At 41.3% G+C, this 26,026-nt stretch overlaps 1 protein-coding gene across 1 annotated transcript in view; it reads right to left on the reverse strand.

Annotated features, from left to right (window-relative positions):
* The window catches only part of LOC135202455 (mediator of RNA polymerase II transcription subunit 15-like), a 36,968-nt gene extending 14,954 nt beyond the window's left edge, over positions 1–22,014 (reverse strand). The window contains exons 1-2 of the mRNA XM_064231855.1: positions 21,645–22,014; positions 17,887–18,061 (exon numbers count right to left, since the gene is read on the reverse strand). Coding sequence (XP_064087925.1) covers positions 17,887–18,061; positions 21,645–21,789 — 320 coding nt within the window. The 5' untranslated portion in view covers positions 21,790–22,014. The remainder of the gene's footprint in view (positions 1–17,886; positions 18,062–21,644) is intronic.
* Positions 22,015–26,026: the final 4,012 nt, after the last annotated feature.

Raw genomic sequence — 26,026 nt, forward strand, 5'->3', positions numbered from 1 at the left:
TATGTGTGTGTGTAAGTGTATGTGGGTGTGTATTTATCTATACCCTGACCTTTATACCATTAATCATGGATGTGTAATATAGCTATCAACCAGTCTACTATAAATATATAAATACACGTACAAATATTTCCATACACACACATAAGTATAAGAACACATGTACGTATGTGTGATTTGTAGGTGAAGCTGAACCAAGAAAATGAAATGCACGGCCGAGAGAAAAAGGCTTCTTAAGTCAGACGAGAGACTGGATACCTCATTTTTTCCCCAGAATTTCATAATTTTGCCATTAATATTTTTTTTTAAAGACCGGAAACAATTTGAAGATACGTAACCGTTAAAAACAGTAAATGGAAACTAATTCGAAGGAAAAAAAGAGGAATTCTGTTACTTCCACAGGCCAGGAAAAATGATAGAACTTATCTGTTTGTGTGTATGTATGTATGTAGGTATGTATGTATGTATGTATATGTATATATATATAATATATATATATATATATATATATATATATATATATATATTGTGACGTTTATAGATCGCTTTGTCTACCCAGCAATTAATTAATTAGTTTGATTTGGAAAACGGCAGCCATCTTCCTCCAAATATCAGCTGATTTGGGCGGGAAACCAACGCTATCCGTCCAGGGTTAAGAATTTCCTGTGAGAAGGGAGAATATAGTCTTTTGTCAGCTTTAGGGACGTATCTCGAAGGGAAGGATGTAGGCAGACTGGCACTTCTTAGGCCTATATCTTAAGCTCTTTTTCCTGTGAACCCTCTGCTGACTGTATGTTCTGTTTCCAGGATTTGCCCTGCTCGTGGGGGGTTAAGCTGACTCCCAACACCCAAGCAAAACGCTGGCGATCTCCCCAGTCGTCTCCAGACGTTGACCTCGGACGGATGTCCGACCACCTGCCTTCCATTTAGGCCTATCTATGGCGCTAGTGGCGCGCCAATAGACCCAGTCCTGAAGACAAAGCCAGGCCATATTTTCTACACAAAGGTTCCACACTGAACATTGCTCCAGGTACATCTTGTGAAACAGCATATTGCCAGTCCCTTACATCCTATTATCTATTTGATCCCCATTTTCCCAATGATATTTCAAAACCAAAAAGAACTCATCCCCTTGTTCCCTCTCACCGCCTCATGGCCACATGTTTCCCTTGTGTGACCGTCCCAGACAAATGAAGTCATTGCATACCTCAGTGAAACCTTAGAGTTCCTTGTCCCCAGTGTTAGAGAACAAAACAACCATAATTTGGGGCAAGAAATCCTTTTTCTTTTATCTTGTTTAATCTGGGATCCTTTTCCAGATTCCCTGAGTCACGTGTCACGTCTATCTGCCCGCAAGTGTTGCATTACCGAAGATTATGAAACCAGCTTTCACGAATCACATTTTAGCCACCTATCCATTTGTGAGAGATATATGGGTCCCAACGTGTGGACGCTGCATTTACTTTTCTCCAGGCCACTAAGGGCCTTTTGTAAATAAATAGCTATAAAGTAACTAGCTGAGTTTCTGGCGACCTGTTCCTCTAGATTAAATATTCACTATAAATCAGTTTTACGGTAAGTTCAAGTAATTTCATCTTGTTCTCCCTCAATTATTTCTGTTTACGTATCAAGCCTCTCTCAAGGCCGGGCTCATACGTAAAAGTGACGACTGCTTGCCAGCATCGAATCTGGGCTTGCTTAAAAAAAGCTTGTAAATCGCGTTATCCCTTGTAAAACGAATGTAAATGTTTTTCAAAGCGCAAAAATCAAAGCACACTTGCAGGGAAAGACACACACTGGCTCACGGTAAGGTATTCCATTCATTAATATGATTATTCTATAACCAATGTTACCTTAAGGTACGTTTAAGTATTTTTATTTACGAAGTGTTTAAACAAGTGTGAAGTGAGAAATATTATTATATTGTAACGGCCAGAGCGCCGAGTGAATTCTGTTATTTGTAAATCGCATTGTTCTCGTCTGACGAGACACTAACACGTGTGTAGAATAGATGCCAGAAAGAACCAGATCAAACTAGGAAGTGCTTTGCCAGGGTTTATTGCTATATTAGAAAGCCTAGCTAGTTAGGAGTGTTTTACTAATAGTTACGGCAAAAGAAGTGTACAATTCTTTTGTCTGTGATATGTTAGGGAATTCATTTTAACGTAGGTTTCATTCCAAGTGTTGGTAACCGCTTAGCTCTCAGCTTAATTAAGCTGAGCGTACACGCTCTCCCCAGGTAAGCTTCGGGGGGGGGGGGGGGGGGGGGGCGCCTGCGCTGTCTACAAGCCAATCCTTCGGTTCACTCACAGCGGCAGCCATGTTGGTTATCCCTTTAAGAATTATCTCAACGATTTAAGCAAAGTAACGTAAGTCTTAAAGTTTTAACGTAAATAATATTGATCTCGGTACTAGTATCTATCGTTCTGCCAGAGAAATTAACGTAATTCGCCTTGAATAAGAAATTAGAATTTTGTGTTGTAAATTGCCTCCGCGTTTACACAGAATCTGCTGTTTTGAATGACACGCTGTGCACCCGCTCTGCTCGCTCACCACGTTTCACGTCGCATCGCTCACTCGCTCGCTGAGCGAAAGTTTCATTTCACTTCGCACTAAACGAAACCTTTTCTTTTTACAATTGTTTGCTAACATTTTCGTCTTAAAATCCTTACCGTCATTTCACTTGTCACAAGGACCTAGTACACTTACGTAAAGTTAACGTAAATCTCCAAGTAGAGTAAATTACAAGAATTGTTAACGCAAAACGCGTCTTTGTAAAATTCATATTGAAACGCAAATCATTTCATATAAGCGCAAGCCGCTACCATTAACGTAAAAATCGTTCACCGCGAGCGCGTTATCATTTTCATAAAACGTTATCAAAAGCAATTCTTTCATTAAACGTTAACGTAAGTAGATAATTTAACGCAAGTTGCGTCATATTAAACTAACATTATTAGTCCAATTAAATACAAGGGAGTTTTTCATATATCATTTTCACCCTCTCCGAGAGAGAGAGAGAGAGAGAGAGAGAGAGAGAGAGAGAGAGAGAGAGAGAGAGAGAGAGGAGAGAGAGAGAGAGCGTACCAGAACCATTATTCCACGAAGCCATGAGTACTACGTTCATTACTTATAGCCAAATGCAGAACTAACATATTTTAGACTCTTGTGTCTTTCATTTACACTGAGCGTGATACGTACGCGCCTGTGTCCATTGCAGTTTTGCAAGCCATTTTATTTCATTTTTACCCGAGTACTTCAGCGAGGGACTGAGCATTTCTAAAATTTCCATTACCTGTCGTTGCCCCGAGTGGTTTTTTCATTTTCTTTTATCACAAAAGACTTGCGTATACCGCAAGCACAAACCGCATAGTGTGCCACGCAAATTCATTACTTCCAGACAAGGAAGCCTACCAGTTTAGGACTGGCCACCACCAGTGCACGTCAGGTCTTACCATTTTACAGTGCCACTAATTCTTGACACTGTCCATCGACTGGCTGCTGAAGTACCCTTCTCCCCACCTTTACTTTCTTTCTCTCCCTCCACCATTACACTCTGCCCCGAGCATAGTACCATTTCATTTCAGTATACTTGAGTATACTGCATGTAGTGTCCGGGACACACCAGCACGCTACCAGTGCCCAAAAGGAACGCCTCCTCATAAGTGCCATTGCACCTGTACAGGCCGTACAGGTAGCCATTAAACCTGCATGTCCGTCCTTACGGAACGCCCAAGTAACTAGTGTGTCCAGGTACCAGGGTCAGTGATCCTTCGGAACACTCAACAAAGGGAACGCCTCCCGAAGTGCCGCAATACCAGCCTTAAGTGCTGTCAAACCTGCGTGTCCGTCCTCACGGAACGCCCAATCCATTAGAGTATCCACCATTTCGGATCATTCAACCACGGAACGCCTCCATAAGTGTGACATACGCCGCACACTATTTTGATTTGTTCGCCTCATCAGAAGGTGCCAATCCCAAAGTGCCACAGAGCACCCAATCCTTCAAGACTTTTCATCCGAGCCTCCACTGCAGCCTAAAGAAATGTGGAGAGGCTCCAGACACTCATGGCTCTGGGCACGAACGCCAGTTACACTGGGCAGGAACTCACCCAGTGGGTGAAGGGGCAGACGGACAATCTGCTCCTGCAAGAGAGAGCCACCAGAGAAGAAGAGAGGAAGAAAAAAGAAGCAGAGAGGAAGGCAAGGGAAGAAGAGAGAAAGCATGAGCTAGCTCTCAAGGAGAAGGAGCTCGAGGTGGAGAAGGCACGACAGGTGAACGCCGAAGCCCTAGCCATGCAGTCAGCTCCCAGCCCCACACCTACGGTGTCGTCCAATCCTATAGCCAGCATTAACGCTCTCATCCCGAAGTGGACTGAGGATGAGCCCGAGGCATGGCTGGAAGAAGTGGAAGCCTTATTCGAGAACTACCCTACCACTGAGATAGAGAGGGCTGCCCTGCTTGCCAAGCACCTGGATGGCAAGGCTAAGACTGCCCTCCGCTCACTGGATCAGGGTCAGCGAGGGGACCTGGTGGAAGTTCGCCGGGTCATTACGAAGGCCTATGAGATCACCCCGGAGAGGTGGAGGCAGCGTTTCCGAGGTCAGGCCAAGGAAGTTGGTTGGGCCTGGGGAGATTACTCCTACCACAAAATCCAAGCCGGAAAGCGCTGGCTCGAGGCCATGTCGTGCACCGAGTTCCAGGACCTGTTTAACAGGATCATGCTGGAAGACCTCTACCAGTGTGTACCTGGGCCACTTGCAGTGCACCTTAACGACAAGCAACCCAAGACACTTGCGGAAGCTTGTCGCCTGGCTGACGACTGGGAAACTTTCAACCCCTCTCACAGCACCACCCACCGACGCATGGTGCCACCCGGTCCTCTCTCTGGATCCACACGGCCAAAGGACGCCCACCAAGGACACCCACGGACTTGCAACGTTTGCAAGAAAGTGGGTCACCTCGCAGCAGAGTGCCGCCTCAAGAGCGCTGCGACCCACAAACCTCCTCAGAACCCTCCTAGGCCACCGAATGGTGCTCAGCTCCTCTCAAGACCAGTCAGATGCCTTACGGAGACCAGCCCAGCAGAGGGACTCCTGCAGAGCCTGTGGGGCTACAGGGCACTACTCCCCTGGATATCCTGGGTGCCCCAAGCACGTGCCTTCGACCAGGCACGTCCACCTGATCAGTGCCACAACCCCCTTGGCCGTTATGCCCGAGTCCAGGTCTCACCCTGAGCGGGGGTGGACCACTTCAGTCACAGTGGCACCCCTGGATGGCTCTACCCTACCTGTTACTCTGCCAGTTACGGTAGATACCGGCTCCGATCTGTGTCTCATAGACAGGGACCAAGTGCCACCCAGTGCCACCGTCGACGAGCACATCAGGTGGGCCATGACTTGGGTCAAAGGGCAGTCCAAGACCGTTCCCACAGTCGTCCTGCAGGTCACCACTCCTTGGTGCACCAAACCTCACCGCCTAGGTGTAGTGCGTACAATTCGGCATGGAGTAGGTTTCCTATTGGGACGGGACCTCCTCTGGGGATGTCCCTCCCCCACACCACTCCAGGGCCAAGCTACCTCACCACATCAAATCACGGCCAGAGAGGACTCTTCACCTGTGCCAGAGCACACTGCCAGCCTTGGTGACTCCACAGATTCGCAATCTGTGGGGCCATCTCAGCCTTACCGTCCAATGCCACAGAAGAAGTTCTCGAACCAGTTCTGCCGTCTGAGACTGTGGCCGCAAGGGTCACATGTCTGCCAACTATGTTGGGTGCGCGAATTACAATATTCCTGCCATCGCAATGGCAGTTACCAATCCTTCGTTACTAGGACCCCCAGCTCAGGGCCCTATAACCGTCGCACCCCTTCAAGGTCATTATCCACCAAGCCATGTCAGAGCCTTTGATGACTCCGGCGCTCAAATCTCCCTGATACGGGAAGATCAAATCCCCCGAGGGGCTACCGTCGATAGACGGCAATTGATCACAATTGAAGGCATCAATCATAGTAAGATGATCCTTCCCACCGTCCAATTGAGAGTCGTACGACCTCACCTTACCAAGGTATGTACACTTGCAGTTGCAAGCTACCTTCCAGGAGGTTACGACCTCATCCTAGGGCATGACCTGAAGTCTCCCATTACCAAGGGCCCGCTGAGAGGTATTGCACCTCCGGTACCCGCCACAGGTCCAGTCGACCTCAACCCTCTGCCAGTGCCACTTGGCAGCACTGAGCAGCGCCAAGCTCCGTCCAGCCTGGACGTAGAGCCACCACCGAACTTGACCTCTGCGCCTGGCCCCGAGCTAGCGCCAGCGCCTAACCTTATCAAGGTTCCTCCTACCGGAGATCCTCCAACAGGCATGGAGCTTACCGCAGCCCATGGCCAATCCCAAGTCCATGAGTCTTCTTCCACATCACCTCTGTCGCCCGAGGATGAACCTCCGGCAGACCTTACCTTCATACCTCCTCTGGAAAACCAGGAACTGCCCGACACGGAGTCAGCCTGGAGTTTTCCCCTTACGACGGCTGTCGCAGCAGCTGAAGTGAGGGCCTCCCCTGCAGTAGGTTCCACCTCTATGACGGTTGCTGCAGATACCGAAGTAGGGTGTTCTCCTGCAATCCCTCAGGCTACCACTGCCTCTGCTCCTGACGGCGTTTCTGGCCTTACCCCAGAGTCGGTGCCTCCGTCTACTCCTAGGACTGGTATAGCCAGGTCCTGGAGGAATAAGAAGAAGAAGAAGAAGGGATGTAACAAATCATTAACACACTAACCAAAGAGCCACGTGCTCTCCTTGACACCTGTGCCCGAGGTACAGTGTCACATTCATTTGCAGAATGATCCTGGCACCTACCCAGAGAAGGTAGCCAGCCTGATCTCTGCCAGTAAAACTAACCCTCTAACCCCTAGAAATTGTGATACTAACACTCATGTAAATGTCATAATTACCTCATTACATTTCCATCCTGGTAATGCACTAACCACTCATCATCCTCACGCATCATTACCTCACCTCATGTATTTTAACAATTCCGTCGCTGAACTGCTGCTGTGCGTACCACACTCTGGAATGATTGCGTCTCCATTTAACTGTATTGAGTAGGTTAGGCTAATGATTTATTACCAGGGCATTAGGTTAATAGCAAGTAGAATTTTCAAGTAACCTTATCTAGGGGTAGAGTAGACTGTCGTCACAGACAACCCGTAGTTATTACTTAGGCTAGACTACATTACTCCATTAAGTTAGTACACTTAGCATCTCCACCTATAAGTTAGGTAGGCCACTGTAGTTAGCTGTATCGCCACTCTAAAAACTTCAAGTTGGAGTAGGAGAACTGGGTAGTCGAGACAATCAACTTATTTAAGCCAAGACCTTCACGCCCGAAAGGGAGTGAATGCCTTCGTAAATAAATAGCTGTAAAGTAACTAGCTGAGTTTCTGGCGACCTGTTCCTCTAGATTAAATATTCACTATAAATCAGTTTTACGGTAAGTTCAAGTAATTTCATCTTGTTCTCCCTCAATTATTTCTGTTTACGTATCGAGCCTCTCTCAAGGCCGGGCTCATACGTAAATAATATATATATATATATATATATATATATATATATATATATATATATATATATATATATATATATATATATGTATCTATGTACACACACAGACCTATATATATACATATTACATATATATATATATAAAACGGACCAAAACCAGAAGGGTACACTTTCTAAAGCCACCCTTTTTGTATGAGAGGACATTATGTGTATATATATATATATATTATATATATATATATATATATATTCATATATGGCTAGCATTATCCTTTCCATATTTCCTAAAAACCAGAGAAAATAATAATACTTATTATTCCCCCATTTAAGCTTATTGTTATCATCATCATCTTTTTATGGAATAATGAAAATGATACTACAAATCATCATTATCACTGGCTTTGGATGTGATTAATAAAAACATTAAATAATGCGTCTCTCAGGCTTCTATTAACTCCATTTAAGCGCTGTCTTTATGGTTAAATATATATTGCTTGTGTGGTGTTTTCACGTTGCATGGAAGCAGTGGTCATTCAGCAACGGGAGCAACTTCTATCAACAGAATATGGTTAAATATAATATTACGTACAGCCTATATTCACAATACGAAAGCAACAGATATAAAACAATGTAAGATTAACATTTGCACATGCAATCTCAATGAAAATTTCATGCGTAAATATAATGCTATCATATCATAAAATCCGATTTTCTTTTAAAAGAATGTCAGCGGAACTGAAAACACTCCTTTTCAATTCCAAGTTCGTATACCAATATTCTGTTACGCTTATCACTTTTGAATCCGGAATCTTTAGTTTTTAACTACCTAAAAAACAAAAGTGTTCTGAACCCAAATATCGCCCACCCAAACCCATGCTATTTCGTCAGTCTACTTTACTTCATATTCATCAGTTAAGATTCCATGAATAGAAAAGTTATCTAAACACTAAAGGAAACGGAGTCACAGCATTAAATATCTCGCTATTTTCCCTAACGCCAGTTCGAAAAGTACTCCCATAAACATCATACAACTTTCCTTAATATGACGTTTGTGACTGAGAGAACCGTACAGCTGGTAGCAGCAGATGACATCTGGCAACTCAGCCCAACCAGCAACGGGGCAACGTGAACGCGTTTAGGCTTACAATGCCATTAGGCGAGATGGGAGTCACACCCGCCTACGATGCTCTACTGCCGATTGCAATGAATGCCGTGAAATCCTTTAGACCTACGAAGCGCAATGTATGCTTGCGAACGATTATTAGAGCAGATCCCTGAGCATCCGAATGAAGCAAGATATGCTTGGAGGAATTGTGTTCGTAATAATCTAATATTATTGATGGGATACAGCAATGCGTTATACGTTTCAGATGATCTGATCGTGAGGCTACGGATTTATTACTGATTAAATCAGATATATTTATATGAACACAACTATTGAGTTACATTGGAATTGGAACTGGAATACAAAAACGAAAGGGAAAGGCCAAGAGCTGGGACCTTTGAGGTCATTTAACGCTGAAAGGGAGACTGAGACTAAGAAAGGTTTTAAAGATGTAACAGGAGGAAGACCTGGCAGCTACACTCTAAAATAATTATTAGGAGAGAGTGGAGAGTAGATGGAGGAAAGATAATATGAACGGAGGCACTGTAAAACCACATGAAAGGGGTTGCGGCTAGGGGCAAAAGGACGCTGCAAAGACACTTGTAGTACCTACAGTCCAAAGCGTGCGGTGCACTGTAAATTTTATTTTTCTTACCTCTATAACTTATAAACTATTGAAGATAAAAGTAGCACACTCAGCAAAGTCAAGATACAACGAGCTCCCTTTAAAATGTTTCCCTTGAAAAATATATAAAATTCATAATCTTTTGCAAGGTTAAACGAGATGCCTGTTCGAAGCGAGATTTCTAATTTCCTTTCGAAACATGCAGTCTAAGCAACATTGGTATACATTTCTGGAAGCCTTCACGCATGGCAAATCTATCGTCCTCAAAAAAAAATATACACGAAGTACCTATACTATGTACGATTTATTATTACTAATCCAATTTCGAAATTACTTGTAAGTGGCGGTGATGCACTTCTTGAAATTTTTCACATCATGAATCATCGTTCGCTTCCTGAAGTCATTCAGAATCTCCACTCATAACCAGAAATTCCTTAAAGCAAGCTAAAGGCGAGCAAACGCGGAAATTAATCTTCAGGCAAAAGCTAAAAAAAATCAAATTACAAAACACAACGTAACGAGTGACCCACAGATGAAACAAGGGAAGGTATGACTACAATATTCCGGTCTGGGTTAAGCCAGTTCTATTCGCAATGCAAGATACAGTAGACTGTACGGCCGGATTGCGTATCTTATTTCGCAGACGCAATACATAACTACCCCAAAACAAATTCCGTGTGGTTTTAATAATTTATTGAAATTTCTACCTTTTTGTTCATTAATTTGTTCATTTCACTTTTTTCTAGTAACTCGTCTCTTTTTTTTATTTCCTTTAATCTTCAGTAATTCCTTTCAAATGAACACTATATTTCCTGGAAGCTTGAATTTCAAGTCATTGGCATCTTTAGGTCTGTTCCATATGAATAGGATTCATATTCTTAATAATAATAATAATAATAATAATAATAATAATAATAATAATAATAATAATAATAATAGACGAAGGCAGAACTCCGCAGCATAGATCAGAAAACCAGGAAACATATGACAATACACAAAGCACTACACCCAAGAGCAAATACGGACAGACTATACATAACACGAAAAGAAGGAGGGAGAGGACTACTAAGTATAGAGGACTGTGTCAACATCGAGAACAGACCACTGGGGCAATATCTGAAAACCAGTGAAGACGAGTGGCTAAAGAGTGCATGGGAAGAAGGACTAATAAAAGTAGACGAAGACCCAGAAATATACAGAGACAGGAGAAAGACAGACAGAACAGAAGACTGGCACAACAAACCAATGCACGGACAATACATGAGACAGACTAAAGAACTAGCCAGCGATGACAATTGGCAATGGCTACAGAGGGGAGAGCTAAAGAAGGAAACTGAAGGAATGATAATAGCGGCACAAGATCAGGCCCTAAGAACCAGATATGTTCAAAGAACGATAGACGGAAATAACATCTCTCCCATATGTAGGAAGTGCAACACGAAAAATGAAACCATAAACCACATAGCAAGTGAATGCCCGGCACTTGCACAGAACCAGTACAAAAAGAGGCATGATTCAGTAGCAAAAGCCCTCCACTGGAGCCTGTGCAAGAAACATCAGCTACCTTGCAGTAATAAGTGGTACGAGCACCAACCTGAAGGAGTGATAGAAAACGATCAGGCAAAGATCCTCTGGGACTATGGTATCAGAACGGATAGGGTGATACGTGCAAACAGACCAGACGTGACGTTCATTGACAAAGTCAAGAAGAAAGTATCACTCATTGATGTCGCAATACCATGGGACACCAGAGTTAAGTAAGAACGAATGAGGAAACAAAAAAATGGATAAGATCTGAAATAGAAATAATAAGAAGGATATGGGATATGCCAGTGGAAATCGTACCCATAATCATAGGAGCACTAGGCACGATCCCAAGATCCCTGAAAAGGAATCTAGAAAAACTAGAGGCTGAAGTAGCTCCAGGACTCATGCAGAAGAGTGTGATCCTAGAAACGGCACACATAGTAAGAAAAGTGATGGACTCCTAAGGAGGCAGGATGCAACCCGGAACCCCACACTATAAATACCACCCAGTCGATTGGAGGACTGTGATAGAGTAAAAAAAAAATAATAATAATAATAATAATAATAAAGCCCTCCACTGGAGCCTATGCAAGAAACAACAGCTAGCTTGCAGTAATAAGTATTACGGACACCAATCTGGGGGGAGTGTTAGAAAACGATCAGTCAAAGATCTTCTGGGACTATGGCATAAAAGCAGATAGGGTGATATATGTCAATAGACACATATCACCCTATCTGCTTTTATAATAAGTATCAAGACCTAAAAACAGAAAAAAGAAGGATATGGGATATGCCAATGAAAATTGAACCCATAATCATAGGGACACTAGGCACGATCCCAAGATCCCTAAAAAGCATCTTGGAAAAACTAAATTTTGAAATAGCTCCAGGACTCATGCAGAAGTGTGCAACTAAAAGCAGCGCACATAGTAAGGAAAGTGATAAACTCCTATGAAAACAGGATGCAACCCAGAACCCCACAAAATGAAGGATTCCTGAGGAGGTAGGATGCAACCCAGAACACCACAAGGTTACGGATTCCTAAGCAGGTAGGATGCAACCCAGAACCCCACAAGGTTACGGATTCCTGAGCAGGTATGATACAACCCAGAACCCCACAAGGTGACGGATTCCTAAGCAGGTAGGATGCAACCCAGAACCCCACAAGGTTACGGATTCCTAAGCAGGTAGGATGCAACCCAGAACCCCACAAGGTTACGGATTCCTAAGCAGGTAGGATGCAACCCAGAACCCCACAAGGTGATGGATTCCTAAGCAGGTAGGATGCAACCCGGAACCCCACAAGGTGATGGATTCCTAAGCAGGTAGGATGCAACCCAGAACCCCACAAAGTGATGGATTCCTAAGAAAGTAGGATTCAACCCCACAAGGTGATGGATTCCTAAGCAGGTAGGATGCAACCCAGAACCCCACAAGGTGATGGATTCCTAAGAAAGTAGGATTCAACCCAGAACCTAACAAGGTGATGGATTCCTAAGCAGGTAGGATGCAACCCAGAACCCCACAAGGTGATGGATTCCTAAGAAAGTAGGATTCAACCCAGAACCCCACAAGGTGATGGATTCCTAAGCAGATAGGATGCAACCCAGAACCCCACAAGGTGATGGATTCCTAAGAAAGTAGGATTCAACCCAGAACCCCACAAGGTGATGGATTCCTAAGCAGGTAGGATGCAACCCAGAACCCCACAAGGTGACGGATTCCTAAGGAGGTAGGATGCAACCCAGAACCCCACAAGGTGACGGATTCCTAAGCAGGTAGGATGCAATCCAGAACCCCATAAGGTGACGGATTCCTAAGCAGGTAGGATGCAACCCAGAAACCCACAAGGTGAGAGATTCCTAAGCAGGTAGGATGCCACCCAGAACCCCACAAGGTGATGGATTCCTAAGCAGGTAGGATGCAACCCGGAACCCAACAAAGTAATGGATTCCTAAGCAGGTAGTATGCAACCCAGAACCCCACAAGGTTACGGATTCCTAAGCAGGTAGGATGCAACCCGGAACCCCGTAAGGTGACGGATTCCTAAGCAGGTAGGATGCAACCCAGAACCCCAAAAGGTAATGGATTCCTAACCAGGTAGGATGCAACCCAGAACCCCACAAGGTGATGGATTCCTAGGCAGGTAGGATGCAACCCAGAACCCCACAAGTTATGGATTCCTAAGCAGGTAGGATGCAACCCAGAACCCCACAAGGTGATGGATGCCTAAGCAGGTAGGATGCAACCCAGAACCACACAAGGTGAGAGATTCCTAAGCAGGTAGGATGCAACCCAGAACCCCACAAGGTTACGGATTCCTAAGCAGGTAGGATGCAACCCAGGACCCCACAAGGTGAGAGATTCCTAAGCAGGTAGGATGCAACCCAGAACCCCACAAGGTGATGGATGCCTAAGCATGTAGGATGCAACCCATAACCCCACAAGGTGACGGATTCCTAAGCAGGTAGGTTGCAACCCAGAACCCTACAAGGTGATGGATTCCTAAGGAGGTAGGATGCAACCCAGAACCCCACAAGGTGACGGATTCCTAAGCAGGTAGGATGCAACCCGGAACCCCACAAGGTGACGGATTCCTAAGCAGGTAGGATGCAACCCGGAACCCCACAAGGTGACGGATTCCTAAGAAAGTAGGATTCAACCCAGAACCCCACAAGGTGATGATGGATGCCTAAGGAGGTAGGATGCAACCCAGAACCCCACAAGGTGATGGATTCCTAAGCAGGTAGGATGCAACCCAGAACCCCACAAGGTGACGGATTCCTAAGGAGGTAGGATGCAACCCGGAACCCCACAAGGTGACGGATTCCTAAGAAAGTAGGATTCAACCCAGAACCCCACTAGGTGATGGATTCCTAAGGAGGCAGGATGCAACCCAGAACCCCACAAAATGATGAATTCCTAAGGAGGTAGGATGCAACCCGGAACCAATATAATAATAATAATTTCCTATTATGATGGGCTTTTCAATTCACACAACATGCTACACAAAAGACATTCACAAATAATAATTCATAAAACTGTAAAAACAATTGTACCATCTCCTGGAACACGTAATACATGATTAAGCGCGGAGAGAGCAATTTAATACGAGTACAAAAGCATCTCATTAAAAGCAACAAACAATAATTAAGGGAGACACAAATGCGTAATCAGCACAGCCAGAACAGAGACTGCACATTTAATTGCATGCTATATTCGAGTAAAATGCACGGAAAGCACTTAAACTAGTTAATAACAAAAGACATTTTGTCTGCAATTGCCAAAAAAATTAATTATGAATCCTGAAAAATCAGAGAAAAAATTTTGTTCGCCAATTCAAAATAAAAAGACAGAGCTCGAGGGAAAGCTACTTCAGTCAAAAAAACAAAGGTAAATAAATGCATAAATCAATAAATAATTTAGAATAAAAAAACATTAATTCACACCCAAATGCATTTCAAAATATAACTGAGAGTTCTTCTTGGCCATTAACTTTTCCCTTCCAACAATATATATACACTAGCTGACCAACCCGGTGCTGCCCAGGAAACCACTGAATATCAACTGATAAACTCTCTTTCACAAACCCCTCTCTCTCTCTCTCTCTCTCTCTCTCTCTCTCTCTCTCTCTCTCTCTCTCTCTCTCTCTTCCTTGTTAAGCATTTTTGACATTTTACATTTCACCACTTCTCACCACTCATTCCTCTTGGGGCTGAACTTGGACTTGAAGAGCATTGGGAGTGTGTCTATTCATCCCTGCAACCTCAAAAACTATGGATCAGACATTAAGCCTTTTTGACATTTTGCTTTCATCCATCCTCACCCAGTCCCCACTTTCTATCGGGGCTGAACTTAGAATTAAAGGGCATCCAGGAAAGTCGGTAGTTTTCAGTTATTTTCACATGTCCCCACCTTGCCAACTGCCCTTCCAATTAGGGCTGAACTTTCAGCAACCTCAAAAAACTATGAATTAGACACTATCTATCATTTTCAGTTATTTTTACATGTCACGCCTTCCTACCCACCTCCCTATCATGGCTGAACTTCAATTTGAAGGGCATCAGGAGTGTCACTATTCATCTCAGGGACCTCGAAAACTACGGATTTGACACTAATATCTGTCATTTTAAATTTTTTTTACGTCACCCCCCCACCCCTTCTCATCCCCCCATTCTTATCAGGGCTTAACTTGGACTTGAAGGCCATCAGGAGTGTTATTATTTATCTCAGCAACCTCAAAAACTATGGATTAGACACTAATATCTGTCGTTTTCACTTATTTTTACATATCACCCCCTCCCCCCCCCTTCTCAACACCCTCTCTATCGGGGTTGAACTTGGACTTAAAGGGCATTGGGAGTGTCACTATTCATCCTAGAGACCTCGAAAACTATGGATTAGGCACTAAAACCTGTCGTTTTAAGTTATTTTTATGTTTCACCCCTTTCCCGCCCGCTTCCCACAACCAGCCCCCTTTTTGGAGCCAATGATGCCTTACCCCGACATATAAATAACCCATAATTTACTTTACTAGAACTCACACCCGAAAATTCAATTAAAGACAACCACCAATTGTATTCAAGGCTGAGAAACAAAAAGAGGGTGCTTTGGAATTAAAACACTGCTGTATCAATGACATTAATTAAGGGTAGGCTCCACTTTGGGGGGTGCCGATCATAAAAAATATTTGCCAAAAATACACTAATCAAGACAGGCTAATGAAATTTTCAGGCATTATTAGCACTATAATAATGCATATTCCCTGTGAGTTTTATCATCCTACAGGGAAAATTAATGATTTTATGGAAAAAAATGTGAAAAACGGAAATTTCCGGCCCCTCGTACCGAAGGTTATTTGGTGATTGGTGAGAAACTACAGTCTTGAATAGAAATTCGGTCTGACAGAATGTTGGTATATCCACCTGGAACATGCACAAAAAAAAATTATCAAAATAGAACAGTAAATAAGCACGTAATAACAAAAAAAAGAGCAACAACTTTGTAAGTTCAGCGAAAGCCCCGCCGAAATATCAGACTATAGCTAGGAAGAAATATTCAGGAAAAATTCAAATCTCGATTTAGGGACAAACCCTTTTGAGAGTTTGTAGATATTATGTCACTTAATAGCCTAAAACATCTAAAAATTATATTATTTAGGACATCAAAGAAAAAAACCACCCCCCCACCCCCCCCCTTTTTTTTTTTTTTTTTTTTTTTTTTGGAGGTGAGTTTTCTTGATTGTCCTAAATAATATAATTTTTAGATGTTTTAGGCTATCAAGTGACATAATAACTACAAACTCTCAAAAGGTTTTGTCCCTAAATCGAGATTTGAATTTTTCCTGAATATTTCTTCCTAGCTATAGTCTGATTTTTCGGCAGGCTTTCGCTGAACTTACGAAGTTGTTGCTCTTTTTTTTTGTTATTACGTGCTTATTTACTGTTCTATTGTGATAATTTTTTTTGTGCATGTTCCAGGTGGATATACCAACATTCTGTCAGACCGAATTTCTATTCAAGACTGTAGTTTCTCACCAATCACCAAATAACCTTCAGTACGAGGGGCCGGAAATTTCCGTTTTTCACATTTTTTTCCATAAAATCATTCATTTTCCCTGTAGGATGATAAAACTCACAGGGAATATGCTTATTATAGTGCTAATAATGCCTGAAAATTTCATTAGCCTGTCTTGATTAGTGTATTTTTGGCAAATATTTTTTACGATCGGCACCCCCCAAAGTGGAGCCTACCCTTACCAGTATACTGGCCTCACTTAACATGAACGAAGACCAGAAACAATGAAAACTTATACATCACAAATTATATTTTCTTTTAAAATAAATTAATGCCAAAAGCTAACTAATTCCTTTAAAGACATCACACTACATTTGTTCACAAGCAAATAAAACCACAGGAAATCTCGCTCCTAAAAAGTGACGACGTAACAGAGAATGGAGCAACGGAAAGACAGATGTATCAAAGGTTAAGAGAAACTGAGAAGAAACTCGAAAAAATCGAATAGTACAGCATAAAAGGAGGGGCAAAATCCTCCAGTTAACAGCTGGACTGAACTGAACTAAAGGAATGAGGCACAGAAGCACAAACAACAGAGAATCCAAAAAAATAAATAATAAACAATGCCATATACGAATGAAGCCGACATACATTATAGAGTATTTACAGGACAAAGAAACTACAAAACGCTTTCAATTCCCTAGCCTTTAAAAACAGTAACCAGTTTGATACATTCAGCTCTGAAAGAGAAATTGAGAGTAAAAAGGTTTTAACGATGTAACAGGAGGAAGATCTCGCTATTGCACTATGAAACAGTTGTTAGGAGAGGGTGGAAAGTAAGATGGAAGAGATAATATAAATGCAGGAACTGTAAAAGTAATGAAATAGGTTGCAGCTTACAGGCCGAAGGGATGCTGCAAAGAACCTTAAGTAATACCTACAGTGCACCGCCTGAGGTGCACTGATAGCACTACCCCTTAAGAGGAGTAAAATTGAGGTGAAAATGTATTTTTCCCAAAACTGTGTAAAAACAGGAACTTAAAGTATACATCTCAAAACAAGAAAATTATGAATAAAGACAGGCAGACAAGTGTCATGCAAAGCATATAGAAGAGACAAAATTGTGAAATATACTGGGATTATTAACATGGCAAACGTGGTACTACAATACTGGCCTATTCTAAAAATTCGAAAGTTATTAAATCTATAGGTTCTGACCTCAACTAATACACTTATGTAACACATCTAATAAATTTGACATCAAGAGAGCCACACCGAAAAGATAAAACAGAACATAATACATGTTTGTTTGTTTGTATGGTGTTTTCACTTTGCAAGTAACCAGTGGTTATTCCGCAACGGGACCAACGGCTTTACGTGACTTCCGAACCACGTCGAGAGTGAATTTCTAACCACCAGAAATACTCATCTCTCACCCCTCAGTGGAATGTGCGAGAATCGAACTCGCGGCCACAGAAGTGGCACGCCAACACCATACCGACCACGCCATTGAGGCGCTCAGAACAAAACATGCTACCACAGACAATATATACCTGACGGGCTTGTGTTTGACGTGCGAGGTCAAGAACATGAGTTGCGACATGAGAGGCCAGCTTCCCTGGTACACCTGGAGAGCGCTCGATCCCGCTCTCTTGGGATTCACGTTCTTCCTCATCTCCCGCACGAACTTGTCCCTCAACACTCGCCACCGAGCCTGGCATTCTTTGGCTGAAAATGAAAGCCAAACACGTTAATATATGGGTCAGAATTAGGTACAGAATTAGGTGAAGAATGAGCAGGAAAATGGTTTTGATTGTTTGCAAAAGGAAGATCACAGCATTAGTTTACAAAGGGAAGATCAAATAATTAGTTTTGCAAAAGGATATTTGAGAAAGGGATTGGTTCTTGTACAAAATAATTTTTTTTTAAACATTGTAGGTTTCAGTGCTGTGATAATATTACCTTTACATTTTTATAAATCAAAGTATTAGTTTGCAAAAGGAAGATCAAAGTATTAGTTTGAAAAAGGAAGACCACAGTATTAGTTTGCAAAACGAAGATCAGAGTATTAGTTTGGTAAATGAAGACCACAGTGTTAGTTTGCAAAAGGAAGACCTCGGTATTAATTTCCAAGAGGAAGATCAAAATATTAGTTTGCAAGTATTAGTTTACAAAAGGAAGGTCACAGAAAAGTAAAAAATGTATATATAAATTAAAATTTTGGCTGCAAACGAAAACGCACCATTAATCAAACTGTCGGAATAAGATAAGAATTAGGCATTAAAAAAAGGAATCTTTTGTTAACAGATTTTAAATTACAAAGGGAATTCTTTTGTTCGCAAAAGGACGGTCTATCATTAAGGTCAAAATACAATACAAAGAATGATAATTTCAATGCACTTTTCAGGATGCAAAATTGATGGATGAATTCAATAAAACAAAGAGAAGAAATACTAACGCAATTCCTAAGCTACGGGTCAAAAAGAGGCGAAGAATAAGCCTAAGACAGAGGCCAATGACATGCATTTTACTGATTGCCACATTTCATACAGACCGCAATCATAACCACATCTCAAATTTTCCCGACACGTACGATGGCAAACTAGCTTAAAAAGACAATACATCGTCAACTGACAATGTTTGCGCCATAAGCTAAATCACAAAGGAATAGGGAAAGGCCTTTTTACTCTAGTGCCTAGTCACTTGCCAAAACTTCAAAGACCGCAATTTCATTAACTATTAATATTCCAATCTCAGCAACCTCTACGTCAACTCAAAAGATATTTGTTGACGGAATACCTCTAATAAATACCGTAACTCACTATGAAGGACATTGCAGATCCCTGACATTACAAAACCAACAACAAAGGAAACAAACATGCACCATTTAATACACCCAATCCCTTCCTAACTGCCCTTTCTTCTTCTTTTGGGAAAATTGAAATAACATCAGGATCCCAAACCTAGATTTTTCTTTCTTCTTTTTAGAACTGAAGGGAAATATCTGAAGCCGATATCGCTGTAACCTATGGCGGGTGCCGAGCAATATGAGCAGCCAATCAGGATTAGCTTCACTGATATCGATTGAGGGTATTTACCGTAAGCCTTCGTACAACAGACTATAGGGTACTTTAGGAAGCTATTCAGAAAAAATAATGTATTACCATGCCAATGAACTCCTGATATATATGCCCTACACATTCGTAGATAAATACTTAATTAACTAGTTCTGATTAGTACTCATTTAAGAAAACATATACAAGTAATTGTGCAATATTAAACCAGAGGTATCATTAATAATACAAACATACAACTATGTTTCAGAAAAAAGGAAAATGTTAAACTCTACGGCCATGACGCTCCGTATTTCGTTAAGTTCTCGAGCTCTCCTCGGGGCATCTGTTCTTGATGTCACGGACAGACACCAGGGAAAAAAATCTCAAACCACTATTTGTAGTAAAGACAAACGAATTTTTAAAACCAGTATCAATAACTGAAATAATTATACCTGAATACTGAGAATATATAATTTTAAGAGGCTATAATAAAAAATAAACATGATTCCTTAAAATATGACATTTCCGTACATCTTTACTGAATTCATTTTCCGGTAGTTGTATGGCCTTTTCCAGTTTAATGATAAAGCTATGAATGTCCTGTGAACTAACTGCCCTCATGCTTGGGATTTACTTGAATTTTCCATGAATTTCTGACGGTTCGGAGATGGGCGCACAATTTCTTCGGCGTTAGACTGACTTCTGTTATCACATTGTCGTCTTCTCTTCCTAAAATCGGAACCTGTAAGCGCATTGGGTTTCCACTCAAAAAATCAGCCTTTGCATTAAATTGAAAAGAAAAAAGTTACTTTCCAAGATGCTTTCTTCCTTTATCAGACGAGAAATCAGCAGCTCAATGACGCCCAAACCGACCCGGCCATAGGCGCCACTGTGCGCTGGTTCGAATCCACAAGAGGACAACATTATCAACTGAAAAATTCCCCTTCAGCTAACATATATGAAAATATATTAATTCCTAGGTAGAGCAAATAGGATATTGAAGGACATTTGTAGCTTACCTTAACCAGACCACTTATCAAAGACTATAAACTCGCACAGGTCTGCCTTAAAGAGTTTGCTTTTCCCCGAATATTATTTATTCACATAAACGGATTTACCGAACCAATCCAAGCTACATGTGAGCATCCATCATTCGTCTAGCGTTTCACTTGAATGAAATCCGTCTTCCTGCTCAGTCACTGAAAACTGAGTCCCCGTGTCCGCCAGAACTACCGAGCGAATTTCGTGAAAAATGCAAGTCCCACGAAAGGACGGGAAAAGCGCAACAGAACGGTTTTGCGCAAGGCAGCGTAGAGTTTCCCCTTTAAAGCAAACGTTTTCTTGCTTGCTGTCTCCTCGCTTCAATTACGGCGCTCTCACATATTCGCTAAAACAATTCCATTTGAAATCATATACGTATAAATATATACATATATGTATGTATGTATGTGTATGTAAGTACAGAGACTATCATGCATATGTACAAAAATAAAATTTTAAAACATAGATTTATAAATGTATAATTTTTCATTGATGCTTTTTTAAAACAGGTATTTGACAATAAGTCTGGCATCTTTATTTAATTACCTACTGGGTGATTAAAGACAGGTAAGACTAAGCCTATACACACACACACACACACACACAAACACACACACACATATATACATATATTTAATATACATATATATATATATATATATATATATAATATATATATATATATATATATATATATGTATGTATATCATATACATATGTGTATATATATAATATCTATATATACATATACTATATATGTGCATGTATGTATGTATGTATATATATATATATATATATATATATATATATATATATATTATATATTGTGCTATGCATGTATATACGTGTAGGTGTGCGCGCGCAAATGAATTAATTTTACCTGTGATATACCCAAGTGTCCTTACCAAAGCGCAGTCGCATATTAGCAAAACCTGTGACAAATACTCACTCGTAATAAGATTTCATTCTCAAAGCCAAACTCTCATCATGAATGGGAACGACGGCGCACCCAAACAACGGGCCTCCGTTGCCACGACGCCGTTCTCCTGCCGGGGGAAGGAACGAGCCAAAAATCGTTCGCAACTGGCCACGCTCGTAGCACATCCTGACTCATAGCACGAGGAAACCCCATCCCGCAGGGAGCAATCCTCGCCACTCCTACCCTCTCTCTCTCTCTCTCTCTCTCTCTCTCTCCGAACAGCTAGCATACTCACCATGGAGACCCAGACTCTCGGACACATTCTGCCACATCTTCTCCTTCTTCCGCAGGTCGCGGTAGTCGTAGCTGTTCTGGTCGTAAAGTCCCGGATACTGCTGGACCTCGATGATCAGCTTCTCGTCCTGGTCGAGCTGGTTCATCTTCGAAGTGAGGGACCGACCTATCTTAACCGAAATAGAAACCGGGGCCTGCCGCCAAAATCCTCAGACGGGTCCTTGTGGCGAAACGACGAATTGGGTGCCACCGACCCCACACACTCACACGCACCAGCGTCTGCTCTGCGAAGGGTTTGCCGGCAACGTACGAACAAGTACGACAACTGCCGCGCCATCTCCGTCCGACGCCGCTCCTGATGCTGCTGGTGTTGACCCCATTGCTCTCTATCTCTCTCTCTCTCTCTCTCTCTCTCTCTCTGTCCGGACTCTCTTTCCTCCTCTCCTCAACCCCTCCCTCCCTCTTTTCTCTCACTCGTCATCTGGCATCCCAGGAACCTGCGATATGACGACGAAATTTCATTCGCCAATATCGGGAGTTGATATAAATCCAAAACTGCAGTTCTACTGAACTGCTATTTAGCATAGGCCTAATAGGCTGACGGAATGGCATCCTGAATTCGCAAGGCCAGGAGAGGACCAGCTCCGCAGCGAATCAATATGAAGGAGCGCATACAAAAGTAAGCAGAGCAGGTCCTGTCTCACTTTTAAAATCACTTTTAGAAGTATAAGCAAAGTTTTCGACAGCACCCGGAAAATAATGGAATCTGGCCTGTTCACGAAGTTAAATTGACCTTATCATGTCTCTTTCTGTTACTTATTCCCTTCATTCGTAGCATTTTTCACTTCCACATTTTTTATCGTTTCAAACTATTTTCTTTACGATGGCCCATTTTGTATGAATCTTTCCTCATACAATAAGAAAATCCACATGAACAGACTTCAAATCATTTCTCTCTCTCTCTCTCTCTCTCTCTCTCTCTCTCTCTCTCTCTCTCTCTCTCTCTCTCTCTCTCGTGTCAAAATCTGTGCTCTTTTCTAAGCCTTTGGGGTTATGGCGTACATCATATTTTGCACTGATGGAAATTTCAAAACAATACAGTACTAAGAGAAGACAAAGCATGACCAACAAAACATCAATGATGGTTCGAACGTCCAACACAAATGGATTTAATTAAAGGGTATACATCAGGATTAACCATTATCAGGGTGACTGAAAAAAAAAAACATCCAAATCTACATACGCTGCAAACTATTCCTGCACTAAAAGACATCATGACAAATAAGACACAACATACATCTGACAATATTCTAACATAACGACTTGAAAGATAGTTCGAAAGGGTGTTTCTAAAGGATTTTTAGAAGCTATATTAGTCTTAATACAAAAGGAAAATCCAAGATATTCACCAAGATATCTAAAGAGCCTGCTGTGAAGCACTGCCATCTTCCGATACGGATTTACTGATTTCTCCATTATATAATTACCTTTAACTGTGAGGGAATCGAGTTGCATTATGTAACCTTTCTGATGTATCGCTACAATGAGCAGAGAAGTGCCGCATTCAATTTTACCTCGTTATAATTATACGCAATGTATGTACATTCAAATGTTATTTTTTTATACAATACAGGTTATCACCGTTTTCAACCACTCTCACCTATAGCTCCAATATAAAACTATACAGAATGAAAAGTACCTTGGACCGTATATTTTTTATTTAAAAAGTCTAATTTTCCTCTTCATATATGAAAAAAAAGGTTTTTATATATGTAAGTTGGCAAGTAAACGACATCAACTTTCTTTTTTAAATCCCAAGAAGGGCAAGGCCTCCAGATTGATTTCCCTTACGGAGTGTCAATAAATCTTTCTTTCACAGTTCCACAAATTTCAGAAGTGAATGGCAGGAAGTGTTCCAAGAACCCGAGTGAGTAGTAGCAGTGGCCTTTATTTAAGATGCTCTGGAAGCAGTATACATCGGACCGGCAAAATGCAACAACCTTATGGGAAAAAGTTTGAGGTAGCCAACGATAAAACTGAAAACTAGTTCGCTGATTGGAAGGAAAAACTTGAATGTAACCTAGTAATGAAGACTGGAGTGTGTGAAGTCTTCCCTCGATATGAGAACAATGACCAATAATTTCATATAAACCTGAAGGAACTTATCAAAGGAAAAAAGGAACCTTACAGAGCAACTGAGCCAAAGGCAGCGTCTTTTTTTTTTTTTTTTTTTTGGGGGGGAAGGGGGGGGGGAATGACCACAGGTCCTATTAATTCGAAACAAGAGGAATTACTACAACTGTTGCAGGAAATTTAAACTTAAAAAATTAGAAAATATTCAAAAGCAATAAAGTTAGAATGTAAAATTTTCTCATAAAAATTAGTTGCCAGCCTGGTACATTTTAATTAGAAGCGACTTTGGGATGTTCTTCAACAAGCAAGAGTCACTGCAGTACGATATTCCAAGCAGGTTCCACTGGCTCTCTCTCTCTCTATAACAGTTGGTCAGTGACACACACTACTAAAAATTGCTCTGTGTGTGTGTGGTGTGTGTGAGAGAGAGAGAGAGAGAGAGAGAGAGAGAGAGAGAGAGAGAGAGAGAGAGAGAGAGAGATTCTGTACTCTGTAAAAATATAACCCATAAAGAATAAGTACACCACTTTCTATCACTTTTTACACCTCTTTTCAATGTTTTGCGACATAAAGCGACTTAATATAATGATGCGGATAAAATACATCAATAATAGAACTGTGTGATCTTAAGAAATAAAAACAAGTAGGTATGCCCCGCTATTTTGTTTCTTCCCTTAGCGACTGGTGTCCTCATCTCACTTATCCGGACAACAGGCTTTGGTCTTCCCACACAACAAGACAGAATTACCTACAAGTAATACAATTAGCCTTCAATCAGCATTTTTCTAGGCGTGAGGTGTAAAATATTCTTATATATAGTCGAACAAATGAATAAGTTTACGTCTTGTGTTAGGTGATTTCTTTTCCAAATGTTTTGCTTTGTCACCAAAAATCGCGGAATTGTTTTTTGTACTATTAAGCGATGACAGCTACCACGGTCACAATATAGAGAACAATTACATTTTAATCCCATTTAATCTCCAAAGTACCTTCATAGTTCACCTGGCTGGAACCTATATTAAAGTTGGTCTAAAAGCGGTAAAAGTATTCCTTCACCTCACGGTTGCTACGTAGCATTAAGATGGCAAGGCAAAATAAGACACTAATTAAAACGGCAACCGTACACTAAGGTTTCTAAAAACGCCTGAATTTCGGCAAGAGACAAAAGATCCTTAACAAGAATCAACCTCTCGTATAGAACAGGTGACCATGATCCAGAATCCGACTCCGAGGAAAGAGGATTCTGCAAATTCAAACTTCAGCGCGAAACACCAACAAACCTTTACTCAAGGTCATACTTTAGTAAGACAATGACCGAGAATCGGCCTTCAGCAAGATGGCAGGTTACCCATATGAAACCTAAACATCAGTCAGAGATTAGAAACCAGTATGAATCTTTAGACTTAAGTAGGAAACGCTGCGACCTTCCTGAACGTCTCTTAGTCTGAATCTACCAATATTCAGACTTTAGTAAGAGACAAGTCTGAATATTGGTAGGGGTATGTAGTCTCTTACTAAAGTCTCAATATTGGTAGGGGCATATAGTCTCTTACTAAAGTCTGAATATTGGTAGGGGTATCCCGTCTCTTATATATATTCAAAATAGATACACCTACGAAAATTTAGACTTTAGTAAGAGACACAGAGACCTTTGGCAAGAATCAGCCTTCAGTTTGAGATTGTTACGCCCATATCAAGAATCAAACTTCCCTAAGAAACCAGAGAATAATCCTGTAATTTAATTACAGTAATAGATCAGATTCCTTACAAAAATGAAATTTCAGAAAAGACCAAAGAATGTTATAAAAAAATCAAACTTCAGCAAGAAATCAGATGGATCAAACTGCAGCAAGAGATTAGAGGAACTTGCCAAAATTAAACTTCATTCAGCGGACAAGAAGCCCTTACCGAGATAAAAAGTAAAATCAGCAACAAAACAAGAGACTGAAAGAAACAAACTTCATAACGACTTAGTAGGTAACAAAATGCACACTGGATTTTAACAGAGTCTCCTAACCACTAAGGATTCAAGCCTGTTAAGGAAATGGTCCTACCCTTCATAATGAGAGGATTCTAACAGTTTACAAATCCCAAAAACACGTCCATACACACACACACACACACACACACATATATATATACATATCTATATATATATATATATATATATATATATAGTATATATATATATATATATATATATATAATTTATGTTATATATGTATATATATATATATATATATATATATA

This window comes from Macrobrachium nipponense, chromosome 30, assembly GCF_015104395.2.
Source record: "Macrobrachium nipponense isolate FS-2020 chromosome 30, ASM1510439v2, whole genome shotgun sequence".
Classification (NCBI taxonomy): domain Eukaryota; kingdom Metazoa; phylum Arthropoda; class Malacostraca; order Decapoda; family Palaemonidae; genus Macrobrachium; species Macrobrachium nipponense.